This window comes from Triturus cristatus, chromosome 8, assembly GCF_964204655.1.
Source record: "Triturus cristatus chromosome 8, aTriCri1.1, whole genome shotgun sequence".
Taxonomy (NCBI): domain Eukaryota; kingdom Metazoa; phylum Chordata; class Amphibia; order Caudata; family Salamandridae; genus Triturus; species Triturus cristatus.
The window spans coordinates 1,277,413,735-1,277,431,264 of NC_140591.1; the positions used below are offsets into that span (position 1 = coordinate 1,277,413,735).

At 45.7% G+C, this 17,530-nt stretch overlaps 1 protein-coding gene across 2 annotated transcripts in view; it reads left to right on the top strand.

Annotated features, from left to right (window-relative positions):
- Window positions 1-17,530, top strand: part of CHD1L (chromodomain helicase DNA binding protein 1 like) — a 251,044-nt gene that overhangs the window by 133,215 nt on the left and 100,299 nt on the right. For both annotated transcript variants that reach the window (XM_085623001.1, XM_085623002.1), the window contains exons 16-17: window positions 15,543-15,682; window positions 15,976-16,148. In XM_085623001.1, the coding sequence (XP_085479127.1) occupies window positions 15,543-15,682; window positions 15,976-16,148 (313 nt within the window). The remainder of the gene's footprint in view (window positions 1-15,542; window positions 15,683-15,975; window positions 16,149-17,530) is intronic.

The following is a 17,530-nucleotide window of genomic DNA, read 5'->3' on the forward strand; positions in this document are numbered from 1 at the left end:
ACGGTTCCACCTGACAAAGAAAGCCACTGGCTGGATTCTGCGGGCAGGAAGGTGTGTGGGACCGCCGCCACCACCATGAAGGCGGCGAGTGCAGGGGCTTTGTTGGGCCGTTACGACCGGGCCCTGTGGGAGTCCCTGCAGCAATATGCAGACCTACTGCCACGGGACAAGAAGGAGGACTTCTTGGAAACAGTGCGCGAAGGCATGCTGGTTTCGAACCAAACGATCAGCGCAGCGGCGGATGTATCTTTATTGGCCGCCCACGCCTACTGTCATGGCGTCCACCAGCGGCGCCATTCGTGGTTGCGCCTGACGTCCCTCAAGCCAGAGGCCCAGCAAAGAGTGGCCAACCTGCCCTTCTCGGGGGAAACCCTGTTCGGGAAGCATGCGGACGATGAGATGGCCCGCATGAAGGCGGAGGCGGAAACCCTGACGGCCGTCGGGTTGGAGAAGGCCGAGAAAAAGAAGCGCCCGTTCCAGAGGAGGTTCGGGTCTTCGGGCAGAGGGCGTGGGCAGGGCTCGGGACAGCAGCAGCAACAACAGCAGCAGTTCCGCAAGCCCGTCCAGAAGCGCCAGAGGGGTAGAGGAGGCCAGCAGGCTTCTACCACGACCAAGGGCCCGGCCGGGTCTCGGCCCTGAGCGGCTACTTCCCCCTCAACCGTTACCCACTCCAGTGGGGGGAAGCATTCAATTTTTTCCGGCAGAGTGGAGAAAAATTACTCAGGACAAGTGGGTGCTGAATATTGTTTGCAATGGATACAGTCTTCGGTTTATCAGCCCGCCTCCAGCGATCCCGCCGGTCAGCTCTCGATTCCAGCTGAGAGAGCTCCAGGCGGAGGCAGACATCTTGTTGAGAAAAAAGGCGGTAGAAGAGGTACCTCTGTCTCAAAGGGGAAGAGGTCTGTACTCTCGGTTCTTCCTCGTTCTCAAGAAGGACAAGAACGAGTTCAGGCCCATTCTGGATTTGCGACAGGCAAACAAATGGATTCGCAGAGAGAAGTTTCGCATGCTATCGTTGCACCAGATTTACCCTCAGCTGCAATGGGGAGACTGGCTCTGTGCCATAGATCTACAGGATGCGTACTTCCACGTGCCCATAGCACGGAAGCACAGGAAGTTCCTGCGATTCCAAGTCGGCGCCAATCACTATCAATACACAGTACTGTCATTCGGGCTAAAGTCTGCGCCCAGGACCTTTTCGAAGTGCATGGCGGTGGTGGCGGCACACCTGCGGAGGAACAAGGTGTTTGTCTACCCATATCTGGACGATTGGCTGATCAAGGCATCATCCTTCGCGGAAGCGCAAGAACACTTCCGATGGACGTGTGAGCTCTTGCACAAGCTGGGGTTACACGTCAACATGTCCAAATCGGTCACGACTCCGGTCCAGTGCATACAGTACCTGGGGGCCTCCATCGATACGCGGTCAGCAAGCGTGTCTCCTTCGGAGGAGAGACGGTTATCACTCCTTCGGAAGGCTCAGGACCGCTCCATCGACGACAGTGAGGAAGGTGGGATCGATGGCCTCCTGTATCTTCCTCACGCCTCACGCTCGGCTACACATGAGACCACTGCAGGAGTGTTTGGAGGATCAGTGGGATCAGAGGACAGGCTCTTGGGACGACAAGATACGACTGTCGCTGCATGCTCTTCAGTCTCTGAAGTGGTGGTGTTCGGCGGAAAACCTCCTCAAGGGGGTTCCCTTCCACAAGGACATTCCCACGACGAGTGTCGTGACGGATGCGTCTCTCCAGGGCTAGGGTGCGCATTCCGGGGACTTGCAGATTCAAGGAAAGTGGTCTGCTTTGGAATTGACGTACCACATCAATTTCCTGGAACTCAGATCTGTCTTCCTGGCGCTGAAGGCCTTCCTTCCGTCCTTCCAGACCAACTCGCTGCTGATACAGACGGACAATACAACTACGATGTATTACCTCAACAAGCAGGGGGGGTCGAGATCGCGCACTCTGTCGCAGGAGGCGCAGGCGATCTGGCGCTGGCTGCTGGCCAGAGGACTGACGATTACGGCCACGCATCTGCCAGGGGTGCAGAATGCTCAGGCGGACGCCTTGAGCAGGCTGATTCAGGAAAACCACGAATGGGTCATAAACGACGAAGTACTAGGAGAAGTCTTCGCAAGGTGGGGAACTCCAGACGTAGATCTGTTCGCCACCGCCGAAAACAGCAAATGCCGAGACTTCGCATCCAGGTACTACCAGAGGGGGACGCTGGGGAATGCGCTATGGATCGATTGGTCGAACAGCTTTCTGTACGCTTTTCCACCCATTCCCCTGATTCCGACAGTGCTCATCAAGCTGTCCCAGTCCAGGGCGCGGATGATCCTGATCGCCCCGGAGTGGCCCAGGCAGTGGTGGTTCACGGACCTACTTCACCGGTCTCTCCTTCCTCACATGCGGTTGCCGTGCAGGCCGGACCTTCTCACGAAGTTCGGGGGGCAGATGGTGCACCCCAACCTCTCGTCTTTGAGTTTGGCGGCATGGCTCCTGAAATAGTGCAATATGGCCATCTGAATCTACCAGACGATTGCATGGACATACTGAAGGAGTCTAAACGACCTTCCACTAGGACATCCTATGCTTACAAGTGGAAGAGGTTCTGTATCTGGTGTAAGTCCAAGAACTTTGATCCGACGACATGTAAGGAGGATGTTATCCTTCCGTACCTTTTACATCTGGCGCAGTCTGGCCTTAATTTCCATTCCATTAAGGTTCATCTGGCTGCTTTGACTGCTTACAGGAAATGCCCTTCACAGACTTCCTTCTTTCAGATCCCTGTGGTCAAGGATTCTTTGGAAGGCTTGAAGAAAGTGTTTCCTCCCGTCAGACTTCCCTCGCCTTCCTGGGACTTGAATGTGGTGCTGGGCCAGGCTGATGAAGGAGCCTTTTGAACCCATCCACAAGGCTTTGTTGCAGCACCTATCCTGGAAGGCGGCGTTCCTAGTGGCCATCACATCGGCCCGCAGGGTGAGTGAACTTCAGGCATTATGTTGTCAAGAACCTTATACTGTGTTTCATGCTGCTAAGGTTGTGATGCGTACTCACCCTAAATTTCTTCCTAAGGTTATCTCTGACTTTCATGTCAACCAGACTATAACTTTACCTACGTTTTTTCAGAATCCCTCTTCGCCAGCGGAAAGGTCTCTCCATTCCCTGGATGTTCGGAGGGTGTTGAAATTTTATCTGGATAAGACCAAGGACATTCATAGGTCTGACCAATTGTTTGTTAATTATGGCTCAGTCAGGACTGGTCTTGCGACCTCTAAGCAGTCCATTTCTCGGTGGATTGTGTCCTGCATACAATTGTGTTATCAAAAGTCTAATAAGACCTTAGGGGGTAAACCTAAGGCTCATTCCACCAGGGGCAAAGCTGCCACGACGGCTTTGCTGCGTAATGTTCCGATTGCGGAAATCTGCAAGGCGGCCACTTGGAAGTCGGTCCATACCTGTGCTGCGCATTACTGTCTGGACTCGGATGCCAGGGCAGATGCTCAGGTTGGGCAGGCTTCGCTGCGAAATTTGTTCGCACAGTAGTGGGTTTGTCTTGTGTGTTCTCCACCGCTCTGTTGTGTGGGGATGGGCTTGCCATTCTATTCACTAGATTATGACTATACACAGAGATCCCCTACTACAGAAGGAGTAGTTTCTTTTCTGTAACTCCAGTTCTGTAGTAGGGGTATCTCTGTTATAGTCATAAGCGCCCGCCCTCCTCCCCGGTGGAGAGATATTTATTCAGATGAAGAATGCTACAGGTCTGGCGTGCTTCGCCTTCAAAAAGAACTGAAAGTAAATGGGACCTGCTGGGCATTCTGGGATACTGGGGAAAGTTCTGGAAATCTGGAAAGTTTTCTTAAAGGCACAGTATTTCTTAAAGGCACAGTATCCTGTTCTAAGCCACATAATGGCAGCCTATGGGGCTTGTCTGTCCACTCCTTCCTCTCTATCATTCCAGAGGCTTTTGCTGGTAGAGGCAGGGTTTTTTCCTATGTGGAGAAAAACTAGACAGGCAGTGCTGTTTGTGGATGTTGGTGGAATTCTAGTTGAAGTACTGGACAGTGTAGCCTGTGGGTATAGGCTGCATTATCTGTCTTTAAATTAAATTCTCTCTTAAAGGTGTATGCAGGTCTGCATGATTTGTCACCTTTTAGAGATTATTTTTTATTGCTCCGGGGTCCACGCACATGGGCGGGACTATTCACTAGATTATGACTATAACAGAGATACCCCTACTACAGAACTGGAGTTACAGAAAAGAAACTACTCCTTCCTTCCACAAGGCCCTCAACATATTTCTGTTCCTCATATTGAACCTCAAAGTGTTGATACTCTTCATCACCTTTAATGTGTGTTCTTGATAAGTGTCCTCCTCCTCCTCCACAGCTGTGCCAGTGAAGCTCCTCCTCAAACTTTTTTCTGGTAGGCTTGTATCTCATATAATGCCTGTGTACACCTTGGCACAATTTAGTTCTCTGCATGTACACAATAACTTCTAATAGTAATAAATAAAACAATATGTATATTTCTGTAAGATTAACACAATATTTACATACTTCTTACCTTTGCCCATTGTTGTGTGACTAACATGCATCATCAAATCCATGGTCATTTTCGATGCCAATGGCTGTGAAGCTGACTGAACTGCACAAGCATGTGGTTCCCTATAGCATTCAAGAATTAAATAGATACAGGGCTTACTTTTCATTTTTCTTAGTGCAAACTGAAGGACTATGTCCAAGAATCTGTAAGTTGGTTTCTGCCTCTGTCAGAGAATGGCACCACACATTTAAATTGATAGTCTGCTTTAGGAGGTGTAGCATCCTAGAGCTCATACTTACATCACCCAAAACTAAAATGATCACACTTACTGTAGAGTCACACTGAATTTGAACTTTTTCAGCATTAAGTATTACATTTCAGTAGGCACTTCTAAATGAAGAAAGGTTGCCTGATGGCTCTGAGCCACCACAAACACCGTGTTTAAGTCCAGTTTTTTTTTTTGTCCAAGGGGAATCTCATATAATGGGGATTCTGTGAAAGGTTCAAAGTTGTAGATTATGGAAAACACTCTCCTGGAACCTGCCCTGGTCCCATTTCTACAAAATGTAGGAAGGTGAAATTTTTCACAAAAGAGGAGGTTTCAGATGAAATAGGAAGCTGTTCACCAAATGAAATGGATCTTATATTTGTGAAGTGAAATTACTTTTTTTATCTGATACACTCTAATGAAGGTTTATAACTAAGTTGTGCCTAGGGTATTCCCTTATCCTGCTAATCAGTTTTTACTTAGTGTTTCAATAAAACCTTAGAAATTGGTTAATCTGTTTTTCTTTCTAAAATACATATGTCAAAAAGGTCAGTTTAAGAACTCTATTGACAATATTGAAGAAAGCCATGCTGAACTGATGAAAAGTCTTGTTGTACATAAATGCTCTGAAGAGATCTTCAATGCCTATTCGCGGGTCATATAATCTAGAGAAGTTGATTTTTTTTATTTTTGTGAGAATTTCATGTTGTAACTTTTCTTGCGAAAATGCATCAAAAAAATAAAAAAATCCCAGAAACAATACAATTAAGTCCTGTAGTTGTAACACAGTATCTTCCTCCAGTGCTTTACAACTGCATTAAAAATATCTGCATGTGTTATGCCTCTTTTCCTATCCCACCTTTGTCACTGCAAGACAATTCTGACAAACATGAAACAAAATGTTTAAAAGCAGTCACTTGTGTCTTAGTCATACTTTCCAAATGATACATTTGAAGAATAGTGCCTTTGATTCCAAGATGCTAATATTATTTTCATCCCAGTTTACGTAACTGTTTTGTCTGGTGCAACATGTCAAGCTAGAATATTTAGAGTACTATCTCACAAACATCTCTTGCTAACCTTGAGATCACAGACACGGGCACATGTTTTTTCTTTGAGATGGGGATCTGTGTGCCATTGCACATATGCATATGTTCCCTGACTCCCAGGTCCGACTTTAAGACGTACACTCTTCTTGCTATGTCCCTGTTCTTTCCTTTGCTCCCACTATCACACTTAACTCCTACATTGGTTCTCTGATCTTTGTAACATATTACATCTAACCTCTCTCTGTCTTCAGTGTATTTTATCCATCTTACTGTTCAATGCCTCTGATGTCTCTCTCTCTCCCCCCTCTGTGACTTTGAGATAGTTTTCGATTCTGTTCTTCTGAGCTGTTTGACATCTTTATATGACACACCTATTTTCCTTTGATCTCTCACCATCTCAATGACTCTTGGTTGCTTCTCTTTTCTCTCAAGTTTGTATACAGAGACATTCCATCACAATTATTCTCATTTCTGTTGGTTACTTAATGTTGTGACTTTCATCTCTCTTCTAGTCACCATGTACTCACTTTTGTGCCTGTTAACCTCTTATTTCTTTCACATACATCTGGATCTTTGTAGAATCATTATCTCCATTGTACTAATGAGTATTCTGTCTGAGATCCCTCTCCCTTCTGTCTTTCATAACCCCCCGGTCTCATCTCTAGTTCTGACTAGCCTCATTTCTGTCTACTTTCTGTGCCTTTGAGCTCTTGTTTTCTCTCTCTTGTGTGTGTACTTCTCACCTATATCTTGCTGATCCTTCTATTGCATCTGTATCTTTGAGATATAGCTATATCTTTTTTTCAAATGTGCTACAGTCTCTTTTACTTGTGAGCATTTGAGGTCTCTCTCATCTCTGTGCTTCTGGTCTCCAGTTCTTCTCCCATCTACTCTCTCTCATCCCAGTTTGCTGTTTGGTCATTCTCTCACAATTGTTTTACAACATCTGTCATTCTTTCTCTTTTCAGTACCTTTTTTATTTATAAGTTTCTCTTTCATGTTTGTGCCTCTTAACACTGTCTCATGTCTGAATTTTCCATTTCTCACCAGTGTGCCTCCAATCTTTGTCTCCTTCCTCTGCACCACTCCTCTGTCCCTTCATCCCTGTGCTTTTTATCTGCCCCCTGCAAATGAGCCTTTGATCTTGATGTCTCTCACTCCTCTCTTTAGCTCTCTTCCTTTCACACCTGTGCGTTTATCCTCCCCATCCCCTAGTTATGAATGCTAGCTGGAGGTGGAAGGAGGAGGAGCCAAGCAGAATCATTATTCTTTCTGCTTCGTACTCCTGGATTGTAGATTTGAGCCTGGGAGCATAGTGTGTGAGACGAAGGAATGGTAGGACCTCCCATACTCTTCTCTCTTGCTTTCCTCATCAGTCACAAAGCTGAGGATTGCATTGAGAGGGCTTTGAGGCAGGGGTCTGTTTAAAGTAAAAACATACTCCAGGTGACAGCACCGTTTGTGTATTGCTGCATGCGTTTTTAAAAATCGTTCTTGTGCTTTTAAAATACTGCTGTTGCTGATAATAATTGAACTGTGCACTGACTCCCCGGTCCACCGCAGCGATTTAGGCTGTTTGTTGTGGAGGGAGAACAGAGCGCTCATACTTCCTGGTGGTGCCAATACTCGGCGGCCATCTTACTGGGTTGACGCTCCAGTCTTACTCGAGCCCAATCTATACAAAACACTTATTTCACCGCGCAGCGGCACGCGCAGCGGTAGCGCCGTAGACGCGCCAAAGAGAAGTCAGTCTGCGCCAGTCCGCATCCAGACGCTTCCAGCTCCCGGTCCCAGCCGGCACTATGGTAGGAAACCTCCTCTCATACAGCGCTTCCTCCCTGCACGCACTACGACCTACCACCAACCCACTATGCTTACATTCGGTCCTCCCTATAAATACGAAGGCCCGTTGTGAAACATGTGATTGGGGTATGTCCACCCCAAATACAGGGAAACCTCCCTCCATGCACAAGTGGAGGATGTTCCTCCTCAATTGCCGATCTTTGCCGAAGCACTACACTGAACTGGCCATGCTGATAGAGGAGCTCAATCCTGAAGCCCTCTTTCTAACAGAGACATGGCTCCAGCTAGAAACCGATTCTGCAACAGTATGGGCCACCCCCCAAGGCTACACTCTTAAGCGACTGGACCGCAAGACAGGCAGAGGCGGAGGGTTGGCCATCATTTATAGAGACAACTATAGATGCCGCGTCACTCCCTCCACTACGCCAGCCTGTGAGAACCTACACTTCACTCTCGAATTTTCCCCCACCACCACCTTCTCTGTTATTTTAGTTTATCGACCACCTAGTACCCTTAGCGACTTCGTCACTAATATGACGGACATAGTTGCCAACCTAGTGCTCACCTCGGCAAATTTCACCCTGCTGGGCGACCTGAATCTGCATCTAGACGATCCGCTTGACTCAGCAGCCAACAGTTTTCGATCGAACCTCCAGGCCATCGAAGTGCTCCAGAAAGGTTTTCAATCGACGCACACCAAGGGGCATCTCCTAGATCACATCTATAGTAATCTAGATAGCCTAACTGTCGAGGTACCCATACCACTGCCCTGGACCGATCACTTCTTAGTACCCTTTACATGGTCCACATGCACCCCCCCACTCTACAAAATCACAATAAACACTGGGGAAGAAAATGGGTCTCGCTCCCGCTCCCCAAGTGGAAACTGGCTCTCACCTAACACCCACCCCCGAAGGTGACTAACCCCAACACAGCCACTGTCAATTTTGACAACTGGATTTCTAGTACCATTGACCAAGTCCTCCCGAAGGAATCCCTGCACTCGATAAAGAGATCCAAAGTCGCCCCCTGGTACTCCCCCACCCTTAGAACTATGAAACAATCCTGCCGCAAACTAGAGAGAGCCTGGAGACAAGAACACTAACAACCGAAGAAAGCTGAGTACAGAGCCGCAATAAAGCTCTACAAAAATGAAATAAAATCTGTACAAGCCCAATTCTATGAATCCAAAATTAACCTAGCTGTAAATTCCCCTAAAGAAATTTTTAAAATAGCCAAATCTCTAATTCCCCCCCCCCCCCCCCCCCCTGAGCGTCTGTCATCTGACGGCGCGCAAACCCGTTGTAACAACCTAGCCACTTTCTTCTCCCAGAAGATCCAGGCCATGTATTCCTCATTCACCACTGGTAGTGGTGACACGGAGTCTACCACCACAACAGATTCTGACCTCCCTGTTCCCTGCTCGCTGGACAAATTCCCCCTCCTAGATTCCATCACATTAGACAGAATGATCCCTAAAGTCACCTCGGGATCTCCCAATGACCCAGCGACTCCGCAGACTCTTACTAAGGTCATTGATGCCATTCGCCCGGTCATCCTGGATGTCCTTAACGCCTCCATCACCTCTAACTCCGTCCCAGCTCCATGGAAGTGTGCGATGGTTATAGCCCTCCTGAAAAAGCCCACCTTAGACCAGAACAACTTGGCCAACTTTCGCCCTATTTCCCTACTTCCCTGGATGAGCAAACTGCTTGAGAGGCACATCAATAACATCCTAGTAGATTATTTAGAATCTAATAATCTGCTATGTGCCTCTCAGATGGGGTTCCGCCCTCAGCACGGAACCGAAACTGCCCTCTTAGCAGTGACGGAAGAAACTAGAGCTGTGCTGGACCGGGGAGGTAAAGCAGCCATCATACTACTCGACCTCAGTGCCGCGTTCGACACGGTTAACCATGCCACACTATTACATCGTCTGAAAAGCATGGGCGTGTCGGGCGCGGCCTTGGAATGGCTGACCTCCTTCCTGGATGAGCGATTCTTCCAGGTGTTTGAGGGCGAGGTAGTCTCCCCCAAGCAACCACTTAGCTGTGGGGTTCCCCAGGGCTCCTCCCTAAGCCCCACACTTTTTAATGCCTACATGCGACCTCTAGCAGAGATAGTCCAGCCCTTCGGTGTGCGTATTGTCACCTACGCGGACGACACCCAACTGGTGGTCTCCCTGGATCACACTGAGGGGTCGTCCAACACCTTGGGCCCCTGTCTAGAGGCTGTCGCTAAGTGGATGCAATCCTCCTGTCTCAAACTTAACGGGGAGAAGACGGAGATTATGCTACTGGGCAACTCTCCACCGACCACTCTGGCCTCCATCTGGCCCACATGTCTCGGCGCTCCTCCCCCCCCCCCCAAACCTCAGATAAAGAGCCTTGGAATTTGGCTCGATAAAGCGCTAGACTTTTCGGTCCAGGCCACCAAAACGGCCTCCACGTGTGTCGGGCTAATGAAAATGCTCCGCAAAGTGCTCTTTCTGCTTCCTTTCCAGGCGAGGAGAATCATGGTTCAGGCCCTGATACTCTCCCGCCTGGATTATGGAAATGCTTTATACCTAGGAGCCCCGGCAGCAGTGACCAACAGGCTCCAAGTCATGCAAAACTGTGCCGCATCCCCCCCCCCCGTTCAACATCCCCCGTTGGCAGTCAGCCAAGAAAGCCCTAAAAGAACTACACTGGCTCCCAGTGGCTGCTAGAGCACAGTTTAAGGCCATGTGCATTGTGCACAAATCCTTCCACCGAACAGGCCCTTCCATCCTGTTCCCCTTAGTCGTGCCCTACGCCCCGTCCAGAGCCCTCCGCTCCGGTTCACTGCATCTAGCAACCACAACTAAAATCAACAAAGCCCGATGGGGCAGCCGTTCTTTCTCCCACACCGCCGCGAGGCTTTGGAATTCCCTCCCCCTAGCTCTTAGAGAGAATAATAACCGGATGGCATTCAGAAAAGCTTTGAAAACTCATCTGTTCGCAAAAGCGTGTTAATCCACCCCGTAGCCCGCCACAGTAATCAGTCAAAGCGCTGCGAGGCCTCCGGGTAGTTACGCGCTATACAAATATAATTTTTCATTTCAGCTGTCTCCTTTCGACCTCAACCTCTATAGCTTGAACTACGTGAATAGAGAGGATGAAGAGAGTGTGGGAGGGCTAATAGAAGAGTCTTTGCAGTCCCTCCCATTTTTCACTTCTTCCCCAGCCACCTAGAGGCCTATTCACAAACTGCATTTTGTTATACTATAAAATCTTATTCACAAATTTAGGTGTGGAAATTCCACCTGTGCCTTTCCTATCTTTTTTCTGCGTGCAGATCTCCTCCCTGACTGTGAAGTCTCTGCACACGGAACAATATGTTTTAGTAGTAAATGTGGGAGGGACAGAGGGCAGTGGCTGGAAAATGGGGAATGCTTACAAGTAAAGGGGACGGGATTAGGGAGAACTGAGGAGGGGTTAAGGGACGACTAGGTAGGCTAATCAAAAACTGCACTTCTGAAGATATTACAGTGAGAAAGGGACCCAAAATGGTAGTGAAATACTCCAGCTCAGAGCTGAAGTAAGTCCAGCACCGCACATGGTTAACCACTTGTACAGCAACACCCCCTCAATAGAAAATAATGGCGGTAGGGGCTTAAAGAAAAAAAAGAAATAAGTTAGTTTAAATAATATTTGCTTTTTCTTATACTTTCCTTGGGAGGCAGTCTGGGCTGAGATCTCCGTATAGTAAAGGGAAAACAAAAAGATTATTAGCCTTAGAAAAAGTTAGTAAATATATTTTATGTTAAATATTTTTGTAAATTAATTAAGTGTATACATTTCTTTTTTAAACGTAGAACAAATCAACAAATGCTACAGCATTATTGACCTAATTTTGGATTAAATATTTAATTAATTTTAACATATTAACCCCCAAAAAATTATTTTACTGGAGTTAAAATTAAAAATAAAATTTCTACCAAAACTAAAAATAATATGATTTTCCATTCTGCATGAATAATTATTAAAAGTGTTTTATAGAATACGTTAAAAGTAATTTAATTATATTTTTTTAACACTTAATGTTAGATTACTTTTTAAATCCAACAAAGGTTTTAGCGTCTTTCATAATTAAAAAAATATATATATATTTTTATATATTTTTTAATATTCAATTATTTTTACTTTTAACTATTTTAAATAATTCACTTGAATCTAATTTCTCAAGGCCGGTTATTTTAAATCCCTACCTCCATTATTATTATTTTTTTTTTTAAATCTTTTTCATTTTCGTTAGCAGGTTTAAACAGTTGCATTTCAAGGATCAATTGTACAATGGTAATAACAATACCGGGTTTACAATATGCTCTCACAGGACAAGTATCCTCATGTCTGCATTTCTACTTTCTTTTTGTTTTCATTGATGTCTACACAAACAGTGGGCTGCGGGCCGGGCGTCACATGAGCATCATGTCTGGTAGAATGTTGCGAGCAATGGCAGTTGCTATATTTGGGGCTGTCTCCGCATGGCACTAGTAGAGCATTAGTACTGTTTCAACTTGTTAGCGACAGGAGGCGGGAGGGAAAGGAACAGGACAAAGTAATAAAGACGGGAGGTACTTGGCCCAACCAGTGTGATTCTGTCCCTGGCGTGCAGTAGGTGAGTGTAGTTTGTTGCTTAAAGATGGCTGGCTTATATCAATTGTGGAAGGTAAACACCTAGCTCCAATCCCGACATCGTCCGTACATATGCTTGAGGTTGGTGGGTCTCTTCTGTCCTCAACTCTGCAGGGTGTATGGTGTCTGGAAGGTCTGGTCCTGGTGTCAGCTCATTCTGGAAATTGTGTAGTATGGTGTCCCAGTTAGCTGCTATAGGAATTTTGCAGAGGTCTAATGTCCCTACCTCTTATTATTTTCAATGATGGAAGTTGCAGTATAAGTGTTTGGCCATGTGTGATGCTAGACTTACAACCTTTTTTTTTTTTTTTGGTTTATAGTAATTTTGACTTGTAAATTTGGCTCCACCATAGGGTGGTGGCGTGTATGTCTTCACTTTTGAGTCACTTTACACTTGGATTTAGTGAATAGCCCAAACTAGGAAAGTTATTTGAAAGTGTAAGAGCAAACTTACAGATGTAACTTATTCACTAGTGTAAGTTACCTTTGTAAATATCCCCCATAGTGTATTATATGGAAAAGCTGAAAGCAGTGGTGGGGGAGAAAGCTGTAGTCACTGCTCCTGCTCTCTTATATGTTACCAGCACCTCCTCTTCTTCAGAACAAAACTTGGCAGAGATCTAGTTAGGCCCCTAACTTATTTTGTTGCACTGACATCAATTTTCTTGTCATCATGAATGCTTTCAAATGGGACCTTAGATTTTGGCTAGAAAACAGTGTTATTCCCCCATCCATTACACATGTTGAGGGACTTGTCTCCAATTTAGATGCCATCTCCTCTGCAAATTAAAACATCCACCTGTCCGAACAGCAAACATTATACCACAAGGGGCTATATGTACATCATTAGTTTGAGTAAAAAGCTGAGGCTAGAAGTGCCATGAGCTAAAAAAAAAAAAAAAGGAAAGAATGAAACAGCCCCAGGAGCAGAGATATTACTTGGATTTACCCTTGCACCAGATATCCGTTAGACCTGACAGCTTGAGGGTGGTTTCCCCCAACTTTTTGCCTGCCTCCCTCCAGTTTTCTGACCTCGTATTTGATGGCTTTAGGACTCTGCACTTTACCACTGCTGACCAGTGCTAAAGTGCATGTGCTCTCTCCCCTAAACATGGTAATATTGGCTTAACCCCAATTGGCATATTTAATTTACTTATTAGTCCCTAGTAAAGTGCACCTCATGTGCCCAGGGCCTGTAAATTAAATGCTACTATTGGGTCTACGGCACTCATTCTGCCACCCATGCACATAGCCCTCTAATCATAGTTCATGCCTGCCACTATAGAGCCTGTATGTGCAGCTTTACACTGCCACCTGCCAAGATAACTCTCTTGCCTAGCCTAAACCTTCTTTTTTTATACCTATAAGTCACCACTAAAGTAGGCCCTGTTTAACCCACAGAGCAGGTTGCAATTTATGTAAAAGGCATGACATGTACTTTTAAGTTTAGATGTCTTGGTAGTGAAAAACTCCTAATTTCGTTTTTCACTACCGCAAAGCCTATCGCTCCCATAGAATAACATTGGGATTACCTTATTCCATGTTTAAGTGTAATTCCCAATTGTGAAGAGATAGACTTTTCAAGTTTGGTGTCACTGGACTCACAATTTAAAATCACAACTTTGTTGAATTTTAAATTACAGTTTGGCAAATGGCACATTTAGAAAGTTGGCATTTGCTTACTTTAGCCATTTGGTGCCTGCTGCCTGTCTGTACAGCCTGGGTTGGGTGACAGCTGGGCGTTGTGTAGTCCATCTAGACAGCCACACACAAAGGGAGCTTAGGTGTGTCTGGATGGGCCATCTTGAGAGATGGGAGGGAGGAGTTTGGCACAGCCTCACACTTACATCTGATTAGGGAGTGGTGTCATGTCCACACACAAAGTGCTGCATAACCCCTTTAGTGAGTCTGGAGCCAGGACAGAAAAGGGGGACCTCTGTGCACTTCAAAGCTTTCTTTGAAGTCTCTCCCACTTCAAAGGCACAACTGGGTATAAGTACTGGACCTCTGACACCATAACTTCAGTACACTTCTGGACCTGTGTAGACTGAGCCAGGAAGAAGAATTGCTGCTGCTTTGCTGGACTCTTGCCGTGCTGAGCTGCCCTGCTGCCTGTCTGGGTGAGAAGGACTGGACCTGCATCACTTGGACCCAGAGTGACTCTAAGGGCTAGCTGGCTTGCCCTCTGTTTTAAGTCTCAGGGTCATCAAAGACTTCAACTCATCCTGCTAGAGCAGCTGAACTTTGCTTGCTGCTAGTCTTGCCATGCCAAGTGGTGCCGAAGTACTCCTGGGCCCTAGGAAGTGGGTATAAAGTGCTAATTCAACCAGAACCCACTCATCTTCATTGGAATCGGTGCATCTCCGCCTTCATGTGAGTCGGACCCAGCGCATTCTCGTCATTGCGTGGAGCGGATCTAGCACTTCGCCTTCGGAATCCATTCATCACCTACATTGGGAACAGCACCCTTGCTTCGCATTCGGAACCAGGGCATCACCGCAGTTGCGTGGAGAAAATCGACGCATCTCGTCCACTGCGTGGCTCAACATCGACACATTGCTTTGGCTGCACCTTGCATCTTCGTCAACGACGAGGACACATTCTAGGTCAAGGTACTTTGGTTCAGTGGGTCCAAGTGGGTCCCTGTATCCGGCCACTGCTCCATCGTGGTTTGCCTGAACTTTTGACTTTGCCCCTGTCCAGCGCGACCAGATGTTCCATTTAAGCAATTATTCCTTCTAAGCGCTATTTTACCTCTATTCTTTAAAAATTCATATCTCAACTTCTAATTGTTGAATTTTTTTATCACTCCGGCCTTGTTTTAGCAATAACATTATTCTTTAGTTTTCTAAACTGGTGTGGACTCGTTTTTTGGTGTTTTCACTGTGTTACTATTTGAAGTGTTGCACAAATACTTAACACATTGCTCCTTAAGTTAAGCCATTCTGTCCTGTGCCAAGCTACCAGAGGGGGAGCACAGAATAATCTAGGGTGTGTGATGACTTACCCTGACTAGGATTGTGGTTCCTGCTTGGGTGCATACCTCTCACAAACAGAAACCTGATTTTTAACAGTATGTCTGTGTCACCATCACTGCTGCTCTTCAGACAGTATACCTGAAATGTACCTAGAATAAAAAACAATTAAAGGCAAGTAAATATACCCTTTTTTGGTGACACCAGCTATAATATGTTTCATTATGCCTTCTTTGCAGATCACATGTATGTTTTTGAAGGAAAAGACTATTCCAAAGAACCAAGCGATAGAGACCAAGATGCATTTGATCAACTGCTAGACCTTCAGAAGGTCCTTTTGGAAGAGACTGACAAACAGGGAAGATCCCTTAGATCAAAGGTACACAGTACTTATTTGTTAGCTAATGTGGTTGTTAAAAGATCTTTGAAGTATAGACTGTTATAAGACCCAGTTAATGTGCATACTTGGAATTAGGGCATGTAGCTGTACATGAGAAAAATTATGAAAATCAGTTTTCCACTGATACATGAGATTTTTTTCAGATGACTGATCACCAAGCCGTTTTTGCCCCACTTCAAGGTGGCAGGAGTTCTCACAAGTTAACATTTGGAGGGACCTTAAGTTACAGTGCCAGAATAGTTCTGAAGCACTATTTCCTTTTGTTCCCACAGGCTCTCCCTTCAAGTGCAATGTACATGTCATTAAATGCTTCCAGTAGGAAACGAGTACTAAGCCCAGAAGAATTGGAAATTAGAAGGATAAAAAGACAGGAAGCCGCAGCCAAACGAGCCAAACAAATACAGGAAGCCAAAAAGAGAAAAGAAGAAGCCGAATATAAGCAAAGGTATTTTGGTATCAAAACGTAATATATATATTTTATCATGAACATGTTTCGTCTTCAACCACAGTTGAAGACCACAGTTGTGAACAAGGCTGCAAAACCAAAACATGTTGATGCTTTCGCAGGCAAGCTTTGGCGTGCCGTGCCCTTAGTGGAATGGAGTAAGAGGGTTGGATCATGGTAGTATTTTATTTCAGTGAGATAACTACAACATGCTTGGAATATACTTCATTGCCAGGAAGTAGCAATGCTCTTGGAAAACTAAAGGAAAAGTTCTCTGTTGCAGCTTTGGAAAGTAACATCTACTCTCTGTGACAAGTGCATAGTTGATCTTGCGGTTTGAAATACTACTTAAACTTCCTTTGATACAGTCTTGCACTTCTGTCCTTTATGTGAAAATAATTAATGGTGATGTTGAAATATATGCGGAGACCTCTTTCCTGTAAGTGCAGTTGAGAGCGATTGAAATCTAGGTTTCATGAGTGTGCATGTTTGTGTGAATTTGATGTTCTTGCAATCCCTCTAGGTAAGGTGCATAGATGGAGGGCATAACCTCACTATGTCCTGTAGAGGCAAGGAGGATGTTCCTGCAGAGAGCATGGGCTGAATCTTGGTGTGAGTAGCAGTGTCTCTCGAAGGAGGCTGATTGTATGGCGCCTCCAGAGAAGTGTGTATGCATGATTTTTGGGTCCTATTGACTGTAGTTTTGCTTCCACTGATGTTAGACCTGCTCACTGTTCTGATTTCCCTCAGGGAGCACAGGAGAGTTAGACTCTCACTTCGATGCTTGGATAGGGTAAGAGGTTGGGGATAGGCGGGTGCACATGTTATTGAAGACATTTGTCTTTACAGCAGGCCTTGCTCTGTTTCTAGAATGTTCTAAGTGCGCTTAAGCATATGTGACAAATGGCTGATACAATCTTCACAGGCCTGCTCTCATAGAAAACCCTATATATTCCTCTCACACAGAACCTGAAGACAGGCGGATGTGGCTGTCAGTGTTGATTCTCTGTGGGCAGTTGTTATCCTCCATTTAGAACTCACTATTTTACACTAAAAATGTCTTCACATTCTGCTAAATGAAACACTAATTATGGGCACAGTGAAGGAAATTTTACTTATTTCGATCTTCACAATCATTACTGTAAAACCGATGCATATCATTTTAGACTTTTCTCTTCAGTGCACCTATTTCACTCCTGCTGTACTTGCTGCCACCGGCCATGACCTGGGCAAATCGGTCAAGTGGAACTATCCTCACAATGATAATGGGTTGTAAGTTCAGTTTAGACTCCTGAATCGTAAGGCCCACCAATGAGTCTCTAAGAAGCACAATATCTGCAGTTTGGGTGGAATTAGTGGCCTGTCAAATTCTTCCCATAAGT